The sequence below is a fragment of the Pagrus major genome, chromosome 11 (genome assembly GCF_040436345.1).
Source record: "Pagrus major chromosome 11, Pma_NU_1.0".
In the NCBI taxonomy this organism is placed as follows: domain Eukaryota; kingdom Metazoa; phylum Chordata; class Actinopteri; order Spariformes; family Sparidae; genus Pagrus; species Pagrus major.
In genome coordinates, this window is record NC_133225.1 from 28,744,374 (window position 1) to 28,766,738 (window position 22,365).

A 22,365-nucleotide genomic window follows, 5' to 3' on the forward strand; every position below is an offset into this window, starting at 1 on the left:
GCATGATTCACCTTGAGGGTCTCTGATCCATACAGGTTCTGATTCATTTACTTCAGTTAGCTTTCCATTTGCAGACCTTACAGTAACCTTTTGCCAGCTTTGTCTTAAACATGGTATTGTTTCTTTACAGGTGGTTCTGCATGCTCCAGTGTCACATAAGAAGGTGATGGGTTTCCCATTTACAAACAAAGTAATTTCTGGTTTCACATCATCTAATGCTAATAGCTCTTGAAGATTTAACAGAACTTCATCTTCTGATTCTGGGTCTGGTTTTGGGCTTAGTTTTACTGTTTGTTCAGTTTGAAGTTCACACTTTGACTTTTCTAGTCATGCTGACTGTTTTATTCTGTCATGACAATATTTAGAGATGTGTCCCATTTTGCCACAGCACCAACATCCGGGGGAGTCTGGGAACCTGTAGTAATATGTACGGCCCCCTCTTCCTCCCCTGCCTCTGCCCCTCTGAAATCGTCCTCTGTATGTCCCTCTTCCTCTACCATTATTTTCCCCATCTTGGTAGTACACTTCTGAATCCTCACTGTAGAAGGTGTCTGTCGGCTTTTTCTTGTTTTTCTCTTTCACTACCTTTTCTGCGTGTAACGCATGGCTGACGTAGTCTTCTAATTTTGCCGTTGCCAATCCTATGTAATGTTTAGTCACCCAACAGCGGATGGCGTCTTTAGATCCAGCATGTAATGCGTTTTTTAACTGCTGTCTGTATGGCCCATCCTCGTCATTATTGTCTTCCAACCCACTGTGTGTTTTGAAAGCCTTAGTCATTCTTAGTTTATATTCCTCAAATGACTCATCATCTTTCTGCTTTACTCTCCCTATCTCGGTGTAATTTGCTCTGCGCTTAAAGCGTTCGGCCACTCTATCTGCAAGGGCAGTAACCCTTATGTTCAGGGCTTGGTCAGTATGTTTTAAAGCGTCTCCATTTGCTTTTACCGGGCTCCAATCCCCCCTGACGTGATGCCAATCAGGCCCTAACATGGTCATCCAAATTTGCTGTACCTCATGACCATTCAAGTGATATGATTTTCTCAGGTTTTCCATATCTTGTTTAAACTGTGTTACGTCTTCTTTATGGGAGGTGACGCCTTCTACAGCTTTTTTAACATCTTCTGCTGTCCATGTTCGATACACTAGGACAGCTGCAGGCTGATTGTCTGCAGTGTTGGGATTAGCAACTTCTATCATTGGGAAAGCTTCAGTTATGTCTGAACGAAAACTAGGGGAAGTCGGTTGATTTGAGACCACAAGGGTGGCTAGTGGAGCAGATGGTTTTGGTTCAAATAATTTATTCCAATCCTGTGACCATGTTCCTACTTCTCCCTGAGATCTGGTTTTTACAGAGGCTTGGGTATAAGGTGGAGGGTCTTTAATTTTGATCCCGGGATATAAGGCATTGGGTGCTGTTGCACCTTCTACTGCTTCTCCCTGCCCTTCTGCCTGTACTGTCTGTCTTCTCATTATTCTTCCTGTTTCATCATCCTCCTTCCTCTGCCACAACAACTCTTTTTCTTTCTCCTGACATGTTTTTTCTCTTTCTTCTGCCTTCTTTCTGTTATTCTCTTCCTGTCTCTTCCTTTCACCTGTCTCCCTGTTGGTTGCGATTTTCATCCATACTTTAGTATCTTCGTAACCTTCTTTTTTCATCTTTTTTGGTTTTTGTTTAGTTTTATTTTTTATCGAATCTTGCAGCGCTGTTATTTTTTGTGTATTGAGACGGCCGTCAAAATCATGTTTTTTAATCCATTTATCCAAATGTTTTATTTTATCAGGATCCTGTTTTTTAACGTACTTCCAGTCTTCACTGTCTAATTTATCTCTTGGTTTTTCTTTGCTTGTACTATTTCCCCCCATTTTTGGAATTTTAGTCCAGTCTTTATTAACACCTAGGGTGTTCTCTATAGACTGGTTTTCCTTTCAGTGGAACAGCAATTGAAAAGACTCAGATGTGGTAATTCTCACTTCAACTCTTTCGAGTGGAGAATTCTTGCCTTTGCATCCACAAAAGGTTTACTGTTTACAACTCCACTGTGTTTTCATGAGGAAAAATACCTAATGGTATTTTATCCTCCTTTCACACTCACAAACACTCACACTTTTTTCACGTTTACACACTTGTTACGGACTCTTACTAGTATTACTAGTATCCTAGAAAGCTCCGTCGCCTTACCACGGACTTTAACTACTGCTTCTTTATAAGCACTCTTTAGAGGACTCCGTCGCCCTTAAGAAACCTTCTGTTTCTTCTACGGAATTTAACTTTCATTAGAGGACTCCGCGCGTCCTTAAGAAACCTTCTCTGTTTCTTCTATTTTACCTGTCAGTGCCTAGGATTTACAGGGTTTTGTACGCGCAATGACCCTCAGTCATTCGCTCTCTCTTTAACAAAAGCTTTTTCTCACCGCTGTTGTCTTCTCTCTCCGAACTGCCGTCAACCGTCGGATCCCAGCCGGCGGGTCGAAGTCCAGTCCTTTCAAAAGGTCTGCAAGAGCCCGCCTAGGAGCCCGCCGTGGCCACGGTCTTCCTGGAGTTCGTCTCACCCGCTGGAATCCTCAGGTCTATTGGCATCCGGCTCGAAGGACCAAGTTAATGTCAGGTTTAATCACCTAGAACATTATTAAAAACACACAAAAAGAGAGTCAGACAAGGCGTTCAATTTCTTACATGCAAGGAGAGCGTCAGGAGACGTGCAGAGTTACATATCCCCAAACCGCTCTGCTCGTCCCTTCCGTCTCCTCTCTTTTTATTAAGCAAAATGGGTGTTAACTTTTACACAGAGCGCTGTTCCTCTTTCAGAGATCAGCTTAAGGTCAAGCTTACATGGGAGCGCTGTTCCTCTTTCAGGGGGCAGCTTAAGGTCAAGTGTCTAGATCCTCTTATCAGACAAAAACAACTTCCTGACCTTTATCTCAACCTTAACTTTCCTCTTGTAACAGATACTACAGTTAGAGCGTCTCGCCTCCTCACTTCCTGTTTTACTCTCGAGCCTTGAGTGAGTCACTTCCTAAAAGAACAGGGTGCGAGGTGTCTCTTAAGGACAGAGAAAGTACAGCATGAAATATTAATAGATTTAAACACATGATACTGGCAAGCTAAATGAGTATATATATGGCATAAACAAGCATGATATATTTTATCCTTATCATATACAAAAAAGCTGAACCACAGACAAATCACAATGCAGCATGATACACTAAATCCAACATTTCACGGAGCAAAACGGATTTATGATAACAGTGGATTTTGATAAGATTTTTGGCATCTGTGTGATGAAGAGCCCTCCTTTATCAGGTATTTCATTTGCTAGATTAGCCAAAAACAGACATCTCCATCTGTTTTTTGGTGCCTTTATTATTTGACAGAACAGCTGGAGATCATGACAGGAAAGGGGGATGAGAGACTGGGGATGCAGATTAGCAAAAGGCAGCAGGTTGGAAATTAACCGCAGGGAAATTTAACTCAGCTGTTGTACATGGGATGACAGCTCTACCAAGTGAGCTATCAGGACAGAGAGCTCTAATAGTTAGCACTAGAGATGACCCGAGCTGATCCAGAACAACAATGTTGAAGCCAATCTGGGCATATTTTAATGGATCAGTATCAGCGAAAATAAACTGCTTCAATGTGGCCCTTCTTTACCACAGCAGGGCTCTGCAGTACTGAAAATTAAGCGTGCAAACGAGAAATATTATTTAGGTGCACTGATGAGTGACTTCAGTTCAGGCACTGAGGTTGGCAAAATGCATGGAGCTACAATGCTATTGATAAATAGTAAACATTAGCATTAGCAAACAGCAATGTACAAATCATTCAGGTAGCTGCTCATTTACAGTTTGTGTTATATTTTGCTGTCACCAGTTAAAATGACAAACGCCACTGAATTGACATTAAATCCAAGAGTATCTTGATGACAGACCAAAATTAAACTTTGCTGTTGCAGTGTGAAACCCCACTCTACAAGTGCTTCTTGTCTAACAGATTGATACATTTTCTCTCTAGCTCAGGTTTTTTCAAAAATTTTGACTGAATATAAATCAAGGGAGTCACCATTTGATCGAGGGCCACACAGGAAAACCCATGACCCTGTCGTAGGATTTGTGATTGGTCACATAATTGCATTTAGCTTTAATAATTCCTTGAGCACTGTATTTGCCTGTTTGCAGGTAAGGTGGCTCACTTTATCTGTTCCCTGATGAAGTAAGAGCTGAGCCATATTTCCTGAAACCTTCTCCTTAACCATACAGCATTTTTTTGTGTGTTGGCTTTTCCATCTCACTACCGAGTCTTACACCAAATTACAGCACTAGCATTGATAACAGCATGTAATTCCTGCAATGCTCATAAAGTGCAACTAGACAGGCGCTTGTTAGGGGGTGCGGTTTGACGCAGTAGCCAAGTAGTGTATTAAATGTAAATTTAAAATATAATGCATGCATATCTTGTCATGTTTCGGTGCCGTACAAAATGTGACTGAGGATCGCCATTGGCCCGTGGGCTGCACTTTGAGAACCCCTGCTCTAGCTGATCATGTCACATCCACTTTACTAATCACATTTTCTCCATTCATTCATATCACACCAATGATTTTAGTTTATAAGCTCATTTAGCTCATGAAAATGAAGGCGTATCAAATTTAGAAGGCTGTTATTTCAGTGTGTCCGATACATATCTAATCAGCATTTAGATATATAAAATTATCGGACTGGTAATTCCCAATAGTAACTTGGACTCGGACCAAAGAAAAATCGATTCAGGACATTCCTTGTAATAACTAACGGCAACTTTTTTCTGGTGGATTCAGTGTTATTCTGTCCTGTATTCTTCTCCGTCTGCAGACATACTGTAGACATTTTGCCTGCCAACTTCTCTAAAGATTTTAACTCAGCACATTTCCTTCACCAATTTCTTATATTCTTGGATTTACTAGGATTTATCTTGACATGTAGCACTGTCATCATTTATTATTTTTTATCACCTTGTGTTCATGTGTGTGTATGTTGCTGTAGCGGCAGCCCAATGCCTCTCAGTAAACGTGATTTGTGGCAGTAATCAGCAAGTTTGTTTTCGTGATATGAGCTCTCATTTAGTATCCAGTTCCAGTATATGCTGAACATCCTGTGTAGTGTTTTATGGCTCTATCTTGACTGGCAGGACATTCAGACGCTGAGTTTGATTTCTCAGGCTCAGTATCAGGCTCCTGTTGAGACAGAGACATCATCACCCCGGGGTGTTTACAGCATTGAAGTGTCCGTTGTGCTGCTGCTGATCGGCCATTAGGCTGATAAAGAACAAGACTTGGCTACAGAACTGCCTCGCTGTGTAAAATAAATGGGCCGTTTAGCACATGTCTTGTCCAGACGTGTATGGACACACACACAGAAAACCAACCAAAAGCAATCATCTATGCTAAATAAAACAAACCAAAGTTAACTTTCAGACCCTTCAAGGTAATGTTACCAGCTCATTTTCTGGGCTGTTTTGACTCAACCATGACAATTCCACATATGTTACTTTCTTCTTGGCTGTAAAACAGGGGGATGCAGGTCTACAATGTCTTTTGTTTTCAGAAAATGCACCTCTGACATTTCTTTTCAAAAACCTTAGGATGAAATACTGTAATCAGCTCATTTTCTGGATAGTTTTGACTCAAGATTGCAAATTCCAGATATATTACCGTTTTGGATATGTTATTGTCTTTGAGTTTGTTCCACCCGTCATCCAAAATAAATTGATCTTCTGTTCCTTTTCTATGTTTCAGGTTCCATCTAAAAGACGAAAAAGAGAGTGTGTTTGTGCATCTGTGTACATGCCTGTGTGTGTATATGTGTCACCATGAAGCACCAGTCTATCTCCAGATGGCTGAGCCAGCTGGGACTGCCACAATACTGCATAGCATTGGAGCAGGAATATGATGGTGTAGAGGTAAAAAAAAACACATGTACACACAGAATCAACAAACCTGCTGACATCTGGAGAGACATGCACATAACTATTGATTTATCATATTATTTATAAAATAATGGATTCAAGCATGCTTGCCTGTGTCTGAGAAAACTCTTGAGCCTGCAGCAGACTAAAAGTACCCACTGTACAAGGCTAGGGAAATAAAAACTTTCTGAGAAAATCTTGATGAGCAAGTAAACAAGAAATGTCCTTGCCCTCATAAGAAATTACAATTCATTTTACATGGGTAAACCCCTGCAAGCTGTTTAGAGGTGTTAACTGGCTACTGTTGACACTGTTAATCGTGTTCATAAACATTTTGAGACAGCCTCTGCATTTCATTGCCCTTGAGTCAGATTTAGTGGGAAATACAGCAAAGCTTCGCAACAGTTTAATGCTCAGAAATATATTTACCTCCACCAAGGAGGCTACGTTTTCACCTGTGTTGATTTGTTGGTTGTTTTGATTGTTTGTCAGCAGGATTACACAAAAAAAAAACAGATTTACACAAAACTTTGGATGGAAGATAGAGGATGGGTCTTAGCCTGGAATAGGCCCCATTAGCTTCTGGTGTGGATTCAGATAAAGGGACATATCCAGGAATTTTTTCTCACTTTCTTTAACTTTGCGGAATAGGGAGTTTGTCGTCATTTTTGTGTATTCTCTATTTAGGTTGCTGGTATCTATGACTCAGTACAAAAGTGGACTGTTGTACTGAGTGCTATTCTAGTTGTCATATATGTCACTGGTTTAGATGACAATGCTTTTTGAACATAATATGCCTTTTAAGCCCCCAAACTAAATAACAAAAATGTTTTTTTGTTATTGAAAAAAAAATTTCTGATTCGCTACCTCTATGGTTATGGTTCAGTAATATTGATGAAACTAGCTATTTGCTAATTATCTATCCTCACCAAGAACTACTTAACAAGGCATTGTGGATCTTAATTTAAGCACGATTAAGAATTTGTATGACAAATTTCTCATAATTATTTTGGGTAACAGATTTTGCTGCAGCAATGGTTTTCAGTTAGAAAACCTGATGCAAAACCCAAAACACATCCCAGCCATTGTCCACAGTGCAATCATTTTGATGTCAGTAAGAGTTGACGGGGCAAGTCTCTGTACAGAAATTGCAACATTAAAAATACCACTGGTATATTTAATGTAGCACATCAAAATGGTCACTTTACCCAACATCTGTTTCCAAGGCCCCTGTCTGTACCCCAATACAATGGGCTGTAATGGGATTTCTTTTGCAGTGTTCAAAGCATTGCTGTGAACAATTTTAAAGCTGAACTACTTTCTACCAAAGAAATGGCTCCGATTGAGATTCAACAAATAAAACTGACACTATCTGAATGGCCAGACTTCATGAGGGGTAAGTGAAAAATGTTTTTTGCAAATTTGGATGAACTGATCTTTCAACATGTCTTTGATGAAACCATGTTGTATAAGAGACTCTTTCTCTTCTGGTAAAACCAGCTGTTGTTATTAAGAGTGTTTCCCACAGCAGTCTAATAAAGCAGCCTAATAAAACTTCATCACGGGCCTATTAGACTGAAGGGACAGTGATGTGGGGGCTGTTTTAACTTCCCCACCATTAGCCAAGTTAAATCTGAACATTACAGCCATTGGCTAGGAGATGAGATTGATTGGCCAATAAGACATGAATTATTCCATTACAGTGCCTCCTGCTAATGTTCAGCAGGAATGCAGTGGTGTAATTAGTGAAGGCATAATGGGGAAAGCTTATAAGAAAGAAAGCAAAAGGGGCAAGTAGAGAGATTGGAAGAAAACAAGGCCGAAGAAGGAAAATAAAGTGTTGTTCTAGTCTTATTTAACCATAGTTGAGTTTAGATTAAAGCTGTGTGAAAAATCCTCTAAAAAATCCAGTTATGTTAAATCTACAAACAACCAACAAATCTCATTGTTCTGAATGGAATTCCTTCATTTTGAAGAAAGTCTCTACGAGTTGTCAAAAATAAATGCATGAAGCTGATGACTCAAGCTACTGGCACTCCTCTTACACCATCCCCGAACAGAGAATGTCATAGGGAGAACAAGTTTCCTCTTTGACAATCCCCCATGCATAATGAGTTCGGCTCAGCGTTGCTAACCTTTCTTTGGGTTTTATAACAACATTATCCAGCTCAGTGCCCCTGAGCCATCCAGGCTGCGCGTTAACACAACGTACCGGTACAACCAACTCAGCCAACATCATCAACACTCATCACATACCAACAGCTACAAGCACGTAAAGTATCCAAAGGGCATCTTCTAATTCTTTTTTTTAAGTGTGATGTACAAATTTTTTGTCAATATTTATTTTTACCACAATATCCTTTGCATAAATGGAGTGAATGTACAGCATCTTAAGATTCTGTTGCAGTCATCACTTAAAGATTTAGGCTTCGCTCACACAGCAGGTGAAATTGCTAAGAAGGGTTTTCTTCTTCTTTCGTGTAGAATTTTGTCCTGTGAACATTGAAAATCATGCAAAATCAGCATGTACAGCAGTGACAGATCGTAAAACAGCTCTTTAGCACTGCTGATCCAAGTTTACAAGCTCATTTGATTCATTCTAATATCATAATGTTGATGTTGAGGTCTTGCCCAGTGCCATCTGTACGGCGCTGCTCGGTCTTGCGCCTTCATCACTGCAACAACATTCACGCGTGCAAAACCAACACTGACAACTGCTATATCAACTCTCCAGAGGACTGGTATGAGAGCTCATATTGTTGTTCAGCTATGCAGGATCTGAAAGAGAAAGAAAAAAGAAAACATGTCAACTTGCTGGTAGACTCAGAGTGAGACGAGAGCGACAGAGGGAGGGGGAGAGAGATTCTGAGATAGATTAGGAGTTTGTTATATGCCAGCCATGTCTCATAAAAACACACACCTACAGCTTCACACACACACACACGCAGAGTCTAGGGGTGTGTGTTACTCATGGTAACATCAGCCGATCTAAAGCAGTGTCTTCTTCTTTAACCTGCTAACATGTTACTACTGAGCTGTCAAGACACGTTGACTGCAGTGACGGCCTGTGTGTGTGTGTCCTTCCATGTGCAGTGTTTTGTTGTTTTCATTTTTGTGTGTTTGTCTACATTTGTTTTTGAAAGTTTATTTTTAAAACTGATGCTTTACTGCTACACAGTGTGAGTGTGTGTACACTTGTTTGCATGTGAGTGGGTGACTGAGTTTGGCTAATTTGGTATGCAGTTATGTGTGTGTGGTTGTGGATGCGTGTATAACTTCTAACCCTCTGTATGTGACTAAGAGTGACTGTAATTTGATTGTGCACTTTTTCTCTGTGTTTGCCTTAGGTGTGTGTGTGTGTGTGTGTGTGTATGTGAGTGTGTGTGTGTGTCTGTGTATGTATTCATGGTTTTGCCCACTGTACATGTGTGTAGTCTAAATAGAGCCTTGTTTGTGATGAACTGAAGAGAATGGTCGTATTGTTGGGAAACCAAAACAACAAGGCCTTGGTTTGAGCTGGGAGGGTCCTGTGATGACACAGTGTGTCTTATTTACGTGTGTGTCTTTGTGTTGTTCCATTACTGTACAAGGTTGAGCTCTTGTTCAAAGACTCTGTGGCTGCCCCTCACTGGGCTTTTTCAGGGGTCGTTTACTTTAATACCATACTGAGGGTTGAAGTGAGACAGGATGTGTGTTTTTGTGTGTGTTTAAGACAATGCTGTAATGATAGGAGCAGGATGAGGGGAGGAGATGCCACACTTCTGGAAGATAGGAGGTCACCAGTGGTCTCAGCTATTTTTCTTTTGCTCTCCTGGAGCCACAAACGTCCACCAAGTACAAACAGATCTTCCCTGTGAGAAAATCTAAATCTAAGTCAGTTGTTTGTACTTGTTTTCTCTATAGAACACACCTCAATAATTTGTTGTCTATTAATGTTAGCTGTGTGATAAACAAGGCTTTGACAAGAGGAGTGTTAGGCAGATTCATCCACAATTCATCCCTCCCGGACAGTTGGAGGAGAAACATGTTCTGGTACATTTGTTAGTGCCGATGTTGAGCCTAGATTATCTGGAAATGTGAGAGATTTACAGATCACTCTTAAAATGTCCAAACTTCTTGCAGACTCATCAGGACCACCTCCATTATTACAAACATGTCTAAGATATATGGGATTTAATTCTGGATGATTACATCAGTACTTTTCGAGTGGAACCACTATAGTCTCCTCCAACCATTTTATCATCCAGACTCTTTTAGCCTTCTGCTTTTGTTTGTCTAACTGCAAAACATGTCTACAGCAAATTGTTGCACCATGACAGTCACCATTTTGTGTCCATCTGCTTCCCTATGAGATCACGTGAGGTGATCCCTCTAGGATGATAACCTCTAGGATGATTACCTTTATAATTTGTGTGATTCGTCATTATTTTCAAACTTGTAGTGTGTGAATGTTTGAGATTAGAGAGAAGAACATCTGTGAAGTGTCTCCTTATTTAAATGCAACCTGATTTCAAAATCGTTTAGGATTTTGTAACTTGAAAGGTTCAACATCACTACTTGTTTGTGATTGGCAGGCTAGCGTCCTTTCAGTGGCATATTGTGACACCTCACATACAGTCCTAGTAAAGACCTTAACCTTTTGCACCTGAGCCACACATTTTCTCTCAAAAATTATACCCTTTCTTCTCAGTACCATAAATTCAGTCAGTGTGGAATGCACAGAAGTCATTCACATACTGCTACACCTCTCATCCTATTCTTGATGTTGTTGGCTGAAGTGAGAGTCAACCAACAACAGAGTCAACCATCAGAAACAATGAGTTGGCAGACAGAGGCAGAACAGCTACGGTTGAAGGTATCAGCTGCTCTTGCTAATGCAGTAGAAGTTTGTAGCCTGGGTCAAGGAGCTAGGTGTTGTTTTTAACCCTGAGAAACTGTACTGCAGGTGTCAGCTAAAAGCATATAAACAAGCTATAAAGACCCTACAACATAGTTTCTTTAACTGAATCAATAAACCTAACTTTTTAAGTTTTAAATCTATATTAAACTTACAACAAGGAACTTTTAACTAGTTATGAAATTTTTATGTTGGACTGCTGAGGAAAAAATAGATATATGATGAGTCTCACAGCATCATATTACAGTTATTAATCTTACGTAGCCACAAACGGAAACATTGCCTCATCGCTGTGCATCCTGCAAACAGCTGTATTAAAAAAGTATTCAAAATATGTTGCTTCTTTCTTCTACTGACTTTCAAAACTAATGCACACGCAAGCCAGATCAAGATCTTTATGACACAGGGCAGTGGTGCTAATACAGCTTTTGTCCACAGGGGCCGCCAGACTCAACAACAACAAATGGAAGTTCCTTGTGCTGCTTTAAGAATTTTTGCATAAGCCAGAATGATAAAGTGTCCTCTACAGCAAATCTACAATGGGACAGAAAATAGGATGAGTGGGTGGTTGTCATTTTCACCACATCTGAAATTCAGGTCTTAACCAACTCCTTAGAAAAATATCTCTTTTTTTAAAAAAATGTATAACTTTTTTCACAAGCCATATCTTTAATTGTCTGGTGTGTTGTTATCTAAACTATTTATCAGATAAGTTTACGTTATCTACAGAATACCAACCACTTCACACAGAATAACTACATGTTTGTATTTTAATGTTTTCCAGGACCTGCTTCACCTCTCAGAGTATGACCTCTTGGAGCTCGGAGTCCACAATCACCTTCACCGCCTGCACCTTCTCACTTCTCTATGCCTCCTCCAGGAGCGAGAGAGGAGGAGAGGTACTCTAACACACACAGAGTTTACCAAACATTATGTTTCCTTATCTGTTCCATCAGCTTGTTGATTCTGGCTCCATGTTTCAGTCTCCAAGTTTGCATCTCTCTGGCTCTCTCCCTGTGTTGTAGACAGAAAGACAAAGACAGATAGCATTAGTGTCATGTAAAGACATGCTTATGCCTGGGGGGTCTGCTGGTGGGGAGGGGGTTGTCTGGTGGAGGACAATACTGTGTCACACACATACACACATGTGCACCCAGACACACACACACACACAAACATGAACACTTCCAAAGCTGTCAGTAAATAAGGAGAAGAGTGCTGAGGTCTGCAGTCCTGCTGGGTTTAATCACTTCTAGAAGTGCGTGTCTGCATACATGGATGTGTGTGCAGGTCTATGTGTGTGCACGATGGACTGCTTTGTTTGCCCAGTTTCCCATGCATTATACTGTGAAATCTAACTGTTGTCTTGGTGACTGAGTCCTGCACGAGTCAAATTAAGTGAGGAAATTATTTTAGGGAATTGTTTTTACATTATCAAAGAAGAAATAGTTCTATATTTCTAGAAATACACTCGGAAAGTGATGTGTTTGCACTGGCAACATATGCAGTTTAAAACCTAAACAATGCATCACACTCACCTTAATCCATAGTGTGGATGTAGTTCTCTGGCTAACTAGAATTTTTTCAGAAGCCAGATTTTTGAAGGTGTTAAAGTAAGTAAGGACTATATAGACATAGTCTACTCGTCTCTTAGTTTGCTTGCCCATATGAAATGGAGTTTATTTAAAGAAACAACAAATCACCAAAAGGGAGACCAGCAGTGAATATAAAAAACATTATGGCTCTGTGTTTAACAGAAGTTAAGTTTTGTACAAATTCAGTTTTGTTACTAGTCATGTCCTCTAAATGTAAATGTGTAAATAATGATAAAATGTTGGAAGTCTCAGAAATCAGATGAGTTTAAAATGTTTTTTCTCATAAACATGCAGCACATACTGTATAATAGATCAAAAGCCTGGAGATGGAAATCAACACTATTTGTCAGTGATTGTTGTAGATGATGTTAAAACTAACTTACAAGTAATTGTTGGAGAGCTACCGTTGTATCACTTTTATAGGCTTTGTCCCCTCTTTCTCCCTCACAATAAAAGTAAAATGCCATGTTTTACTATAGTGTCAGATTTACTAGACAGATCATGCTGCACTTAACCATAGACCTATCTTAAATACAAACCTTCTGAGTGCTGTATCATAGGCAACTGGATGTGTTTGAGTTTCTTGAAGAAGTTTCACCTCTCATCCAAGAGGCTTCTTCAGTTCTAACTAACTGGAGGGGAGTTGCAGGCTTTTAAAACTGTGTGGGAGTGTCCTCACAGAGTCGTTGAGGACATGTGTGAGCTCTAAGTTTCAGAGTTGTTAGGGCCACTTGTGGGTCGTTGACCCAACCAGCCTTTATGTGGGTTGCTAGGGCTAGGTGAGCCCAGGTGTGAATGGTTGTTAAGCTGTCTGGGGAGGGAACTCAGTACAGCATTGTAGGTGGGTGATAAGTAATGTCGTAGGCCACGTCCTCTGTTCAAAGATGGCCGTTCCAGTTTGACTTAGATAGATTCTTTGAGAGGTGAAACGTCTTCAAGAAACTGAAACACATCCATTTGCTACGAGACAGCACTTAGAATTACCATGACTGGGATGACTGAGAACCTTCATCAACATGTAAAATATTAACCATTTCCACAAAGCTGCTAGACTCAAGAACAACAACACCAAAATACAAGACACAACATCTCTGATGTCCACATCAGTCAAACAAGCCGTTTGACTGATAACTGACTTCTGACTGATGACTGACTTCTTTCTCGATGAAGAAATGAATGGAGTGGGCTTCTGGTGAAAAAAATGTGTGGGCCAATGCATTACAAACTTGGATACACTGAACTGACATTTCTTCTTCTTTATATTAAGTTTTTCTTCTTTTTAGAACATTTTCAACAATTCACGAATTCTTGAGTTCTGATTGTCTCTATGCTAATTCCTCGCTGGCCTTGTGTAGCATTTACATCAAGGGCTGACATCCAAACATCTGTGGAAGTACTCACTGAATTAACTTAGGTAAAAAGACATATAAGAAAACAAAAATGAAAACTTGCCCTCTGATCTGATAATTTACGAGATGAGAGAAATAATCGACTAACTACTACAGCTATTTGATTAATCGGTTTGGCAATTTTTGGAAAAAACAAACCAAAAAAATCATAATTTTATGATTCAAGTTCATTAAATGTGAAAAAATAGGTTTCACCCCTATGTCGGTAAACTGAATATCTGTACAGTGGACAAAACAAGACATTTCAGGACGTCATCTTGGCTTTGGGAAACGTTGATTGACGTTTTTCACCATTATCTAACATTTTATTGACCAATTGTTCAATTGAGAAAATGATCAACAGATTTATTGATGATGTAAACAATTTTTAGTAGCCCTATAGCTAATGTATGAAGAAGTCAAATTACTAATCAAAGCAATGAAAGTAAAAACAGTAAAACAAACCTAAATTTGATTAACAGAACAAACAAAAGATAAAGATATTACTTTTAATGACAATTAGTCTGCGAATGACATGTAACTGATGATCATGACATGACATGACCATAGACATATACAAAAGAGGAGATGAGAACGTCACAGATTACCCCTTTTAAAAGCACAAATCTTCACATTCCTGAGATCACAGTGTTACTGCTCGTGGAGCCCCAATGTGCACGTTGAGGACCGTTGCTGAGGTGAAACAGCCTCTAGTTGAAATCACTCAGTCACCAACTACTGTGGTATTATCTGTCTGCCTGGCAGCCTGCCACCCCTATCATTACCACAAAGGCCAGATTTGTCCACCTAATGGTATCCTTCACACACACACACACACACACATACACACAGCAGCCAAAGACACATGCAGCAGCCTCCAAAAATGCTAACTCAACATTTGACCCAGATAAGAGCATTCTGGGGAGAGCACCTTCAGGATGAAACACATGCATACTGACACAGTGCATCCAGGCACATTTTCATTTTATCATATTGCTGTTTTTTGGCTACAGTATATGATTACGTGGCTGGAATAACAATCTATGATCTATGTGTATGTGTGTGTGTGTGCGCGCGCCAGGTACTTTCCTCGTTGGCAGGAGAGAAGTAAAGTATCTCCAATTAGAACAATTAGAGGGTGAAATCAGAAGCATCAGTAAAACACACATGCATGCTCATATTTCACATATTTGCGGCATTTTGGTTTCAGGTGTTTATGTTTGGTTACAGTTGTTGCTGTAGTGCCGAGGCTGTGTATACCTGGGTTGTCAAGTTTTTCCAAATCCATGTTAGGCTATCGTATCTGGATTTATAAAGATGGACATTTTCAAATTCATCTATCATCTATTCATTTATCCTGGTGACTTTTATAGCAAAACTCTGTTCCCAAACAAATTAATGAAGGATCTAAGGCTGGGCGGTATGGCCTTAAACTAATATCAAGGCAAGAGTATAAAATTTCTGATCAACAGTTATCAATAATGGGGATACAATGACTAAGTGAGTAAGCATTAGAACAAGTAGAACAGTCTGGTAAGTTCAGAAATGACATCACTTTACTGTAATGCAGCCTTTAAAACCAGGACAGGACAACACTCATGCCATATCATGATATAATGATATCCAAAATCTAAGACTAAGTCTCATATTACAATAACAATATATATTGTATATATTGCCCAGCCCCAACCCAAAATGATCTCTAAAAAAGAAAACAAATCTGACATCTTGGGTGCTTGAGGAATCACCTCCAGTACCAGTCAGTTTAATGCCTTCGTGCACACAGGAAAGTGTCTGGATTGGAAGTGCAGCTGCAGGATACTGGTAAGCAAGCTGTGTCATCTTTGAAGTGTTGGGTTTTTTGTTGTTTTTTTTTAAATATCTTTGTCTGTGTGCAAGTAGGTCGGTTGGAGAAAAGAAAAAACACTGGGAGAATCACCAATCCTGCTTTTGATTTTGATGATTGAAATTGGAAGCTCATTTTGATCAATTTTCATTTTAAAATGAACATTTTTACACCCCTAGTTGATAATTATTATGTTTAAAAGATGGACTGCAACCTCGGCTGTATTGTGGTTTGTAATCTTATGTTTATTAACATTAATGTTATTACCACATTTATTACCACTGATGCTGTTTGCTGCAAGTTCGCTCCATTACCGATGCCCACAGGGGAAACACTGGAGCACACATAAGCACAGTTGAAATCAATAATAGTTTAATTTCACTCAAGCATATTAATGGATGATTCCTACTAGCACTGTCATTTACAGCTGCTAGGTAAATTAGATTGCTGTAGTCATTTGAAAGCAGCAGAGCAGGCTGTGCTTTCCTCTTGCAACCTCTAATTTGGGTCATGTGCTGTACACTTTCAAAGCCATGCACAATAACACACACATCATCTGGCAAGGATAGTTTAATTTAATGAAGCCTGGTGCTTTAAAAAAACAACAACCATCAGTTCACTCTGCATCCATTCATTCATACACTCAACTTGCCCTGCTGAACTAAAGTCTTCCAGCTGTTTTCTCCTACATTTAGATCTGTTCTGTCCCTTCCTGAACTATATGAGTTGAGGAAGTCAGTAATGTGAATACCAGAACACACACAGACAACACACTGTTATACAGTGCCATGCTAAACATGGATTGACACAAGTTTTACATTGTATGTGTGTGTATATGAGAGCGGGAGAGAGTCAACAGGTGTTCGCGGGACAGTTTTGTTTGCTTGTTTGTTTCCACAGGCGACAGTGATGTTGCCATGGTGACGGAATACTTACAGTGGTCAGTTGGGAGTTACTTTGTGGACCAAATATAGAACTTTCAAACTGACAATTACACACATTCATAGCTGTCAACTGGCTTGAACTGTCAGCCAGTGTTTCAGTGTTTATGACAGCAGACGTTGCAGAAGGAGGGTGGAGATTCATTCATTTATTCACTTATTTACCGGCCCCAACGCGCTTTGATCCAGTTCAGATTTCATTGTTTTTTTCAAGGTCTTGGATCTTGTTATCTGAGAGTTTTTAAAGCTGAGCTATATTTTGTGACAAAGAGATGTTGAGAGAACTCAATTGTTGTGAGATCTATCTCAGTGTCCAGGAAATGAAAAATAACACTCACAAAATTAATCAAAGCACAAAATGCACTGCAACTTAAAACTTAGAGGAGGAAGCTGTGTTTTTTAATAGAATGTAAGACATTGTGCACAAAGTGTTCTGCTGCTTTATGAAGCGAGGGCCAAAATCAAATTACATCAAATACAATTTTTCGCTGTGTCAGCTTTTTCCCCTCACTGTGATCAATAACTCAAAAATGCCCTGTAGCAGCTCTGTTCAGATGGATCACAATTCATGTCACATTGACAACCACCATAAAAACATTAAAAAATCATTGGTTTCGAATTTACCTCATTATGCAGAGATTTTCACAACCTTTACATGTTAGATAATTTATGTTGCATCCTACCAAGAAGTACAGGCTGAACCAGGATCATCTCTCTTGTGAAGGTGACAGACTAATCAACATGACCTGAAGTTAATGCTAAGTGTACTGTAAACATGTTCCTCTGTCAGTAACACCAGCTGTGCAGTCAACTCTTATCTTTTGTTTGTCAAAACAGGGAAGATCCAGTTCCTGGAATTTTGCTCATTTAAGATAGGAACATATAAAACACAGAAATACCAAAAGAAAACATTTGCAGTGAGAAGTATCTTGCTGCACGGTAACACATCACTGCTGTCAGTCAACTACACTCATTCACCAGTTTGTTGGGTACACCTAAAGTAATTACAATAGTCTTGCAACAAATCCTACGGACCGTTAAAACAAAAACAAACTGTTAAAACAAATCATTTAAATCTAAATGATAAATGACAAAAGAGATCATGTCCTTCTAAAATGATGCATCTGATCATCTGGAGCAAACATTAAGAGAACATTGTCACTGTTGTCCAAAATGCTTTTGATCATTTAAAAAATGATTAAAATTCAAATGTTTTTTGATGTGCTTCTACTATGGTTAAAGTTTGATTAGGTTTAGGCTAGAGCCAGACAGTTACTGGATTTTCTGGGGCAAATGCCAATACTAGTGTTAGGGGAATACATTTTCAGTATAGATATATATTGGCTGATATTCATATTCATAAGCATATATGTGGTTATCAAACAAAGATAAGTAATGGAGGCAGCATATTTGTAGTTTAACAATAAACCTGGCTGGGAATTGGTCGCTGTAGTGCACAAAAACTACTAAGATGAAGGAATAGTTATAGTCATGCTTTAAAGAAACCAACACTGACTGTTGGCAGGAAGGGTGATGCAAACAACTGTCTTCCATGCCAACACCATGTGTTTTATACCACCGTCGAACCACCTTCCGAAGAGGCTTTGTGTCACAATAACAACATCAAGTTACTTCGGCCATTGCTTCTGAGAGACAACAGTCATCATTCTTACTGCCACTGGAGGTCTTGTCAGATAAATCTAAACAAATGTTTTAGGCTTTAGAACAAATGACCAATGCTTTTACTTTGTCTGGTGAGAACAAGCAAGAAAATGATGTTCTTAGATACATTTGGTACAAAATAATACATCATAAATGAATAAATAGGATCATTTACAAGTAGTATTGTATGCCGCCTTATAGATTACGTCAAGAGAACCACCCTGGAATTTATATTACTTCTTCATAATCGCTTTAGGCAGCTGCATGTTGCAACCTTTAGAGATTCATTTTACAAAGAAGCTGCCATGAATCATAAGTGATGCTCCTATCAAATTCTGCATTTTTGTGACATTGATTTAAATAACTGACAAGAATCCTTCTGATCAACTGGTGACATTGATGTTCCACAGAAACCGTGATCACATGAGTCAACAAAATTACTAGATTTCATTCTACCTGAACAACAGATTTGGACCAAGACCCTGAGGCTGCAACCAGAGGAATGAGGAGTGGCCTTAAACATTGAACTGTTAACACTTCTCTGATCAGAAAAACTCACACATGGGAGCATGTGTATAGATACTGATCCATAAGAGAAAAGGGGAGTGAAGGAACAGAACAGGGGAGGAAAGAGGGAGATGAGGAGATGATGGAATGAGGGGGAGAGAAGAGGGAGAAAGGAGGAGGAAAGGTTGAAATTGGGAAGAGAATGTGCCTTGCACAGTTCATATCTTCCCACTGAGGTGTTACAGAAATACCAGAGTACTCTACACGCAAAGGAACCAAAATGAAGGAAAAAAGCTCAGAATGTTTGCTAATCCTAACTATAATAAACTAGTAATACTCAAAACCAGTTATGTACAGGTGTCATCTCCTGTAGGTGAGGAAACCAAACCCATTTATTTAATGGTTTGAGAAACTCTGGTGCCCTGAGGTGTTTTGGTGGTCAGTGTTCAGAAATGGGTGACTCAGTGAGGCGTTGTGCCAACACACTGTGCTGCCTGTGCACCAGTGTGCTCCAGCAGGGCTTGGCCTGAAGACTCACATTAACGGGAAGTGCCTGAAATGGCTATAATAGTGGTATAATTGTGGTAAAGTAAGTGTTTTGATTTGCGGACTTCTCTCAAGTTTAAGATTAAGACTTGATATCGTAGGCTTCCTGTGCTGCACAATTATGTACACAGAATGACACGTGTAAAAACAATGCGTTAAATGCTCAGTGAAGGAACTGCTATCTTATATAACATTGGGGCATTCTTCTTTGCCTTTTCTAAATTATTTTTTGGATGTAAGGACACGCCATAATGTATTATCACCACAACAAAAGAACACTAGGACAGAGGACAAAGCAGTCTTTCTCCGGCTGAAACTACATCAGATAATGAGCATTACCAGAACATATGATTAGCTCTGTGTGAGAACAATGTGTCTTGTCCAAACAGAACTACGTTCTATGGTGTTAACACCACTTGAATCAGATCATTTAAAAGTGAGGATGTGCCTCTGTGCTTGCTTTCATGAAAGGTTTGTTATTCTGTAAACAAACTTCCTAAATCTGAAATCTTATCTTCAGTTTAGAATGATATTTAGGATTTTTGGTATGATAGAAGCTTGTTTCCAAACTGCATCTAGGAAAAATCCTATCTCAGGATAGGAATGTAGCTCTTACAGTACCGTACTAACTGAAGAATTTCCTAAGTTAGGAAACCTCAGTTAGGATGGCATAGACACTATCCTAAATTCTAAAGAACTGCCAAAAATAGCAGAAATAATGCTAAAGTGATGCTTTAATTTTCCTGGACCATGTCAAATACAACAGCCTGCTCACTGCCGTACACTTCTAAGTTTGATGCTGTAGTTGCCTCATCACTTCTTGAACGCACTATTAGTGTAGTAGTAGAAAGAGCAAGAAAAGTCAGAGTCAGGAGGTGTTCACGGTGGTTGGATGGGTCATTCACTGAACTTTCCTTCTGTAGATAGAGGTAACTAAGTTATATCTAAATTATGTTATTGTACATAAATTACTTTAAAGTTCTAGTTATGATTCCTTAAATCAAGATGCAGGGTCTGAGATAGGATAGGACACTGCCATGAGTTCAGTAACTGCTTCTGTAATAGGAAACTTAGGATAGGACAGTCAATCAGAAATGTTTCTGTAATGACACCCCCTGCTCTGCCCCCCCTGAAACAACGCCTCTCTCCTACCCCTATTTTTTGGGGCCGTTTGGGTGATTCAGGAGATGATTACAGATTACACTCCTGACTCACTATATACCTTCCTGGAAATACCACCCACACACACAGAAAGATACCAAGAATTTCCACATGCTTTTGTGAAAAGGTACCAAGATTTACTCAGGAAAAAAAAGGAATTTCTGCTGTAGCTTGATATTTTCACTTCCAAAGGGTCTCTTCACCTTCACTGGTGTCCAGTATAGTTTTGGTGAATGTCCGCGACCTCTTCTGCTGTATGTGATAAAAAGGAAAAATGCTCAAATTTTCCCATCTCAAATGCTCTACTCCAATAACTTTAAGTTGTGGGAAGAGAACTATACCGTATTTCACCATAAAAACAATGACAGAAGGTAAAAAAAAAAATTGTATGATTTCTGATTATTTTTTAAAATTTCCTGCTATCCCTTACATTTATCTCATATCCTTGAGATTATGATGCCATTTTACTTACCAACATAAATTCATTGCTGTGATCTAGCTACCCTATTGTAGAGTACTTCTTAAAAAGTATAATATATATATGTCTTTAGATAACTTTTCCGTTACTCCGCAACATCGCTCGAGGTGCACTGTCACATAATTGTAAGTTAAGAATATAAAGTTAAACCTTACATTTGCAGATAATTGAAGGACTTATAACTTAGGTAATGCAAATAACAACATATGTGATGAGATTACTGAATTTAGGAGCAGTAATATGTTATATTACTGCATTAGCAACAAATGTAATCTGATTACATTAATGTGTTAAACCGAACACTGATAACTATAGACCAAATCACCGCAATGTTGCAGTAACATTAACAGTTACTTCTGGGTAGAAAACCGGCTGGTGATTAGCATTGTGAAGATATGTGAAATCAGTAAACTTGTTAAATTGTTTCGGCCGTAACTGTAACATTTAAAGATAAATAGTAAAACACAATGGTCCAACCTCTCACAGACGTTTCTACCATGCTTATTTTATGTACTCTGTTGCTTTGCTAGCGTCTTTGATATCTACCCAACAGCGCATCTCAGTCTAACTGCTGGTTAGAGGTAAACTCAAGCTGTTATTTTGCTAAGTCTGTGGTCCAACAGGTAAATTAGGTCTCCAGTGTAACTTAAGTAAAAATGTTGTTATAATGCAACATGCAAGGGTTTTTCTACCCAGAAGTTAATAAACAAACATTATGATTCAGTCCATAAACAAGGTTCCTTTACCACCATGAGGACATTTTTGACCCGCATGCACTTCAGTGGCTTCTCAATCTTAACAAATGTGGTGTGAATAGCTCAAGATCAAAAGACCTACATGTACATGGCAGAGTCTGTGTGTGTGTGTGTGTGTGTGTGTGTGTGTGTGTGTGTGTGTGTGTGTGTGTGTGTGTGTGTGTGAGTCCAATATGGGCCATCTGATCATCTCGGCTTTCATAGTGGCAGGATGGGCTCCTTGTATTGTCTAAAAGGAAACACACACACACTAACAAACACGCACACACGTGCACGTGTCTGGGTGTTATCAACTCTAGACAATACAGAGGAACAGGAGGACAAAGACAGGAGAGAGTGTTGTCCTGAAGGCCAGCCAGCACACACACACAAACACGTTCAACATGACCTCATACCTGATGTAATGACACAAGCTGAGCTCTTCTTCTTGTTTCATCTGCTTCACCAGATGAAACTTAACTCTTTTTTAGAACATTCCTTCCATATTTGTTATGAGAACACTGCAAAAAGATGTGAGACTCTGATGCTGAGCTGATTTACGTTTCCGTCAACACTAAGTCAAGTAGTTAAACCTCACAAGTGCACCTTCACATTCATGCTGAGATCAGGCTTTTTTTTTGTTTCATCCCAACTCTGCAAATAGCAACAT

The 22,365-nt window shown here is 39.3% G+C and overlaps 1 protein-coding gene across 1 annotated transcript in view; it reads left to right on the top strand.

The window, feature by feature from the left end:
- Nucleotides 1-5,844: 5,844 nt before the first annotated feature.
- Nucleotides 5,845-22,365, top strand: part of bcar3 (BCAR3 adaptor protein, NSP family member) — a 69,027-nt gene continuing 52,506 nt past the window's right edge. Inside the window, exons 1-2 of the mRNA XM_073476482.1 lie at nucleotides 5,845-5,934; nucleotides 11,622-11,736. Coding sequence (XP_073332583.1) covers nucleotides 5,845-5,934; nucleotides 11,622-11,736 — 205 coding nt within the window. The remainder of the gene's footprint in view (nucleotides 5,935-11,621; nucleotides 11,737-22,365) is intronic.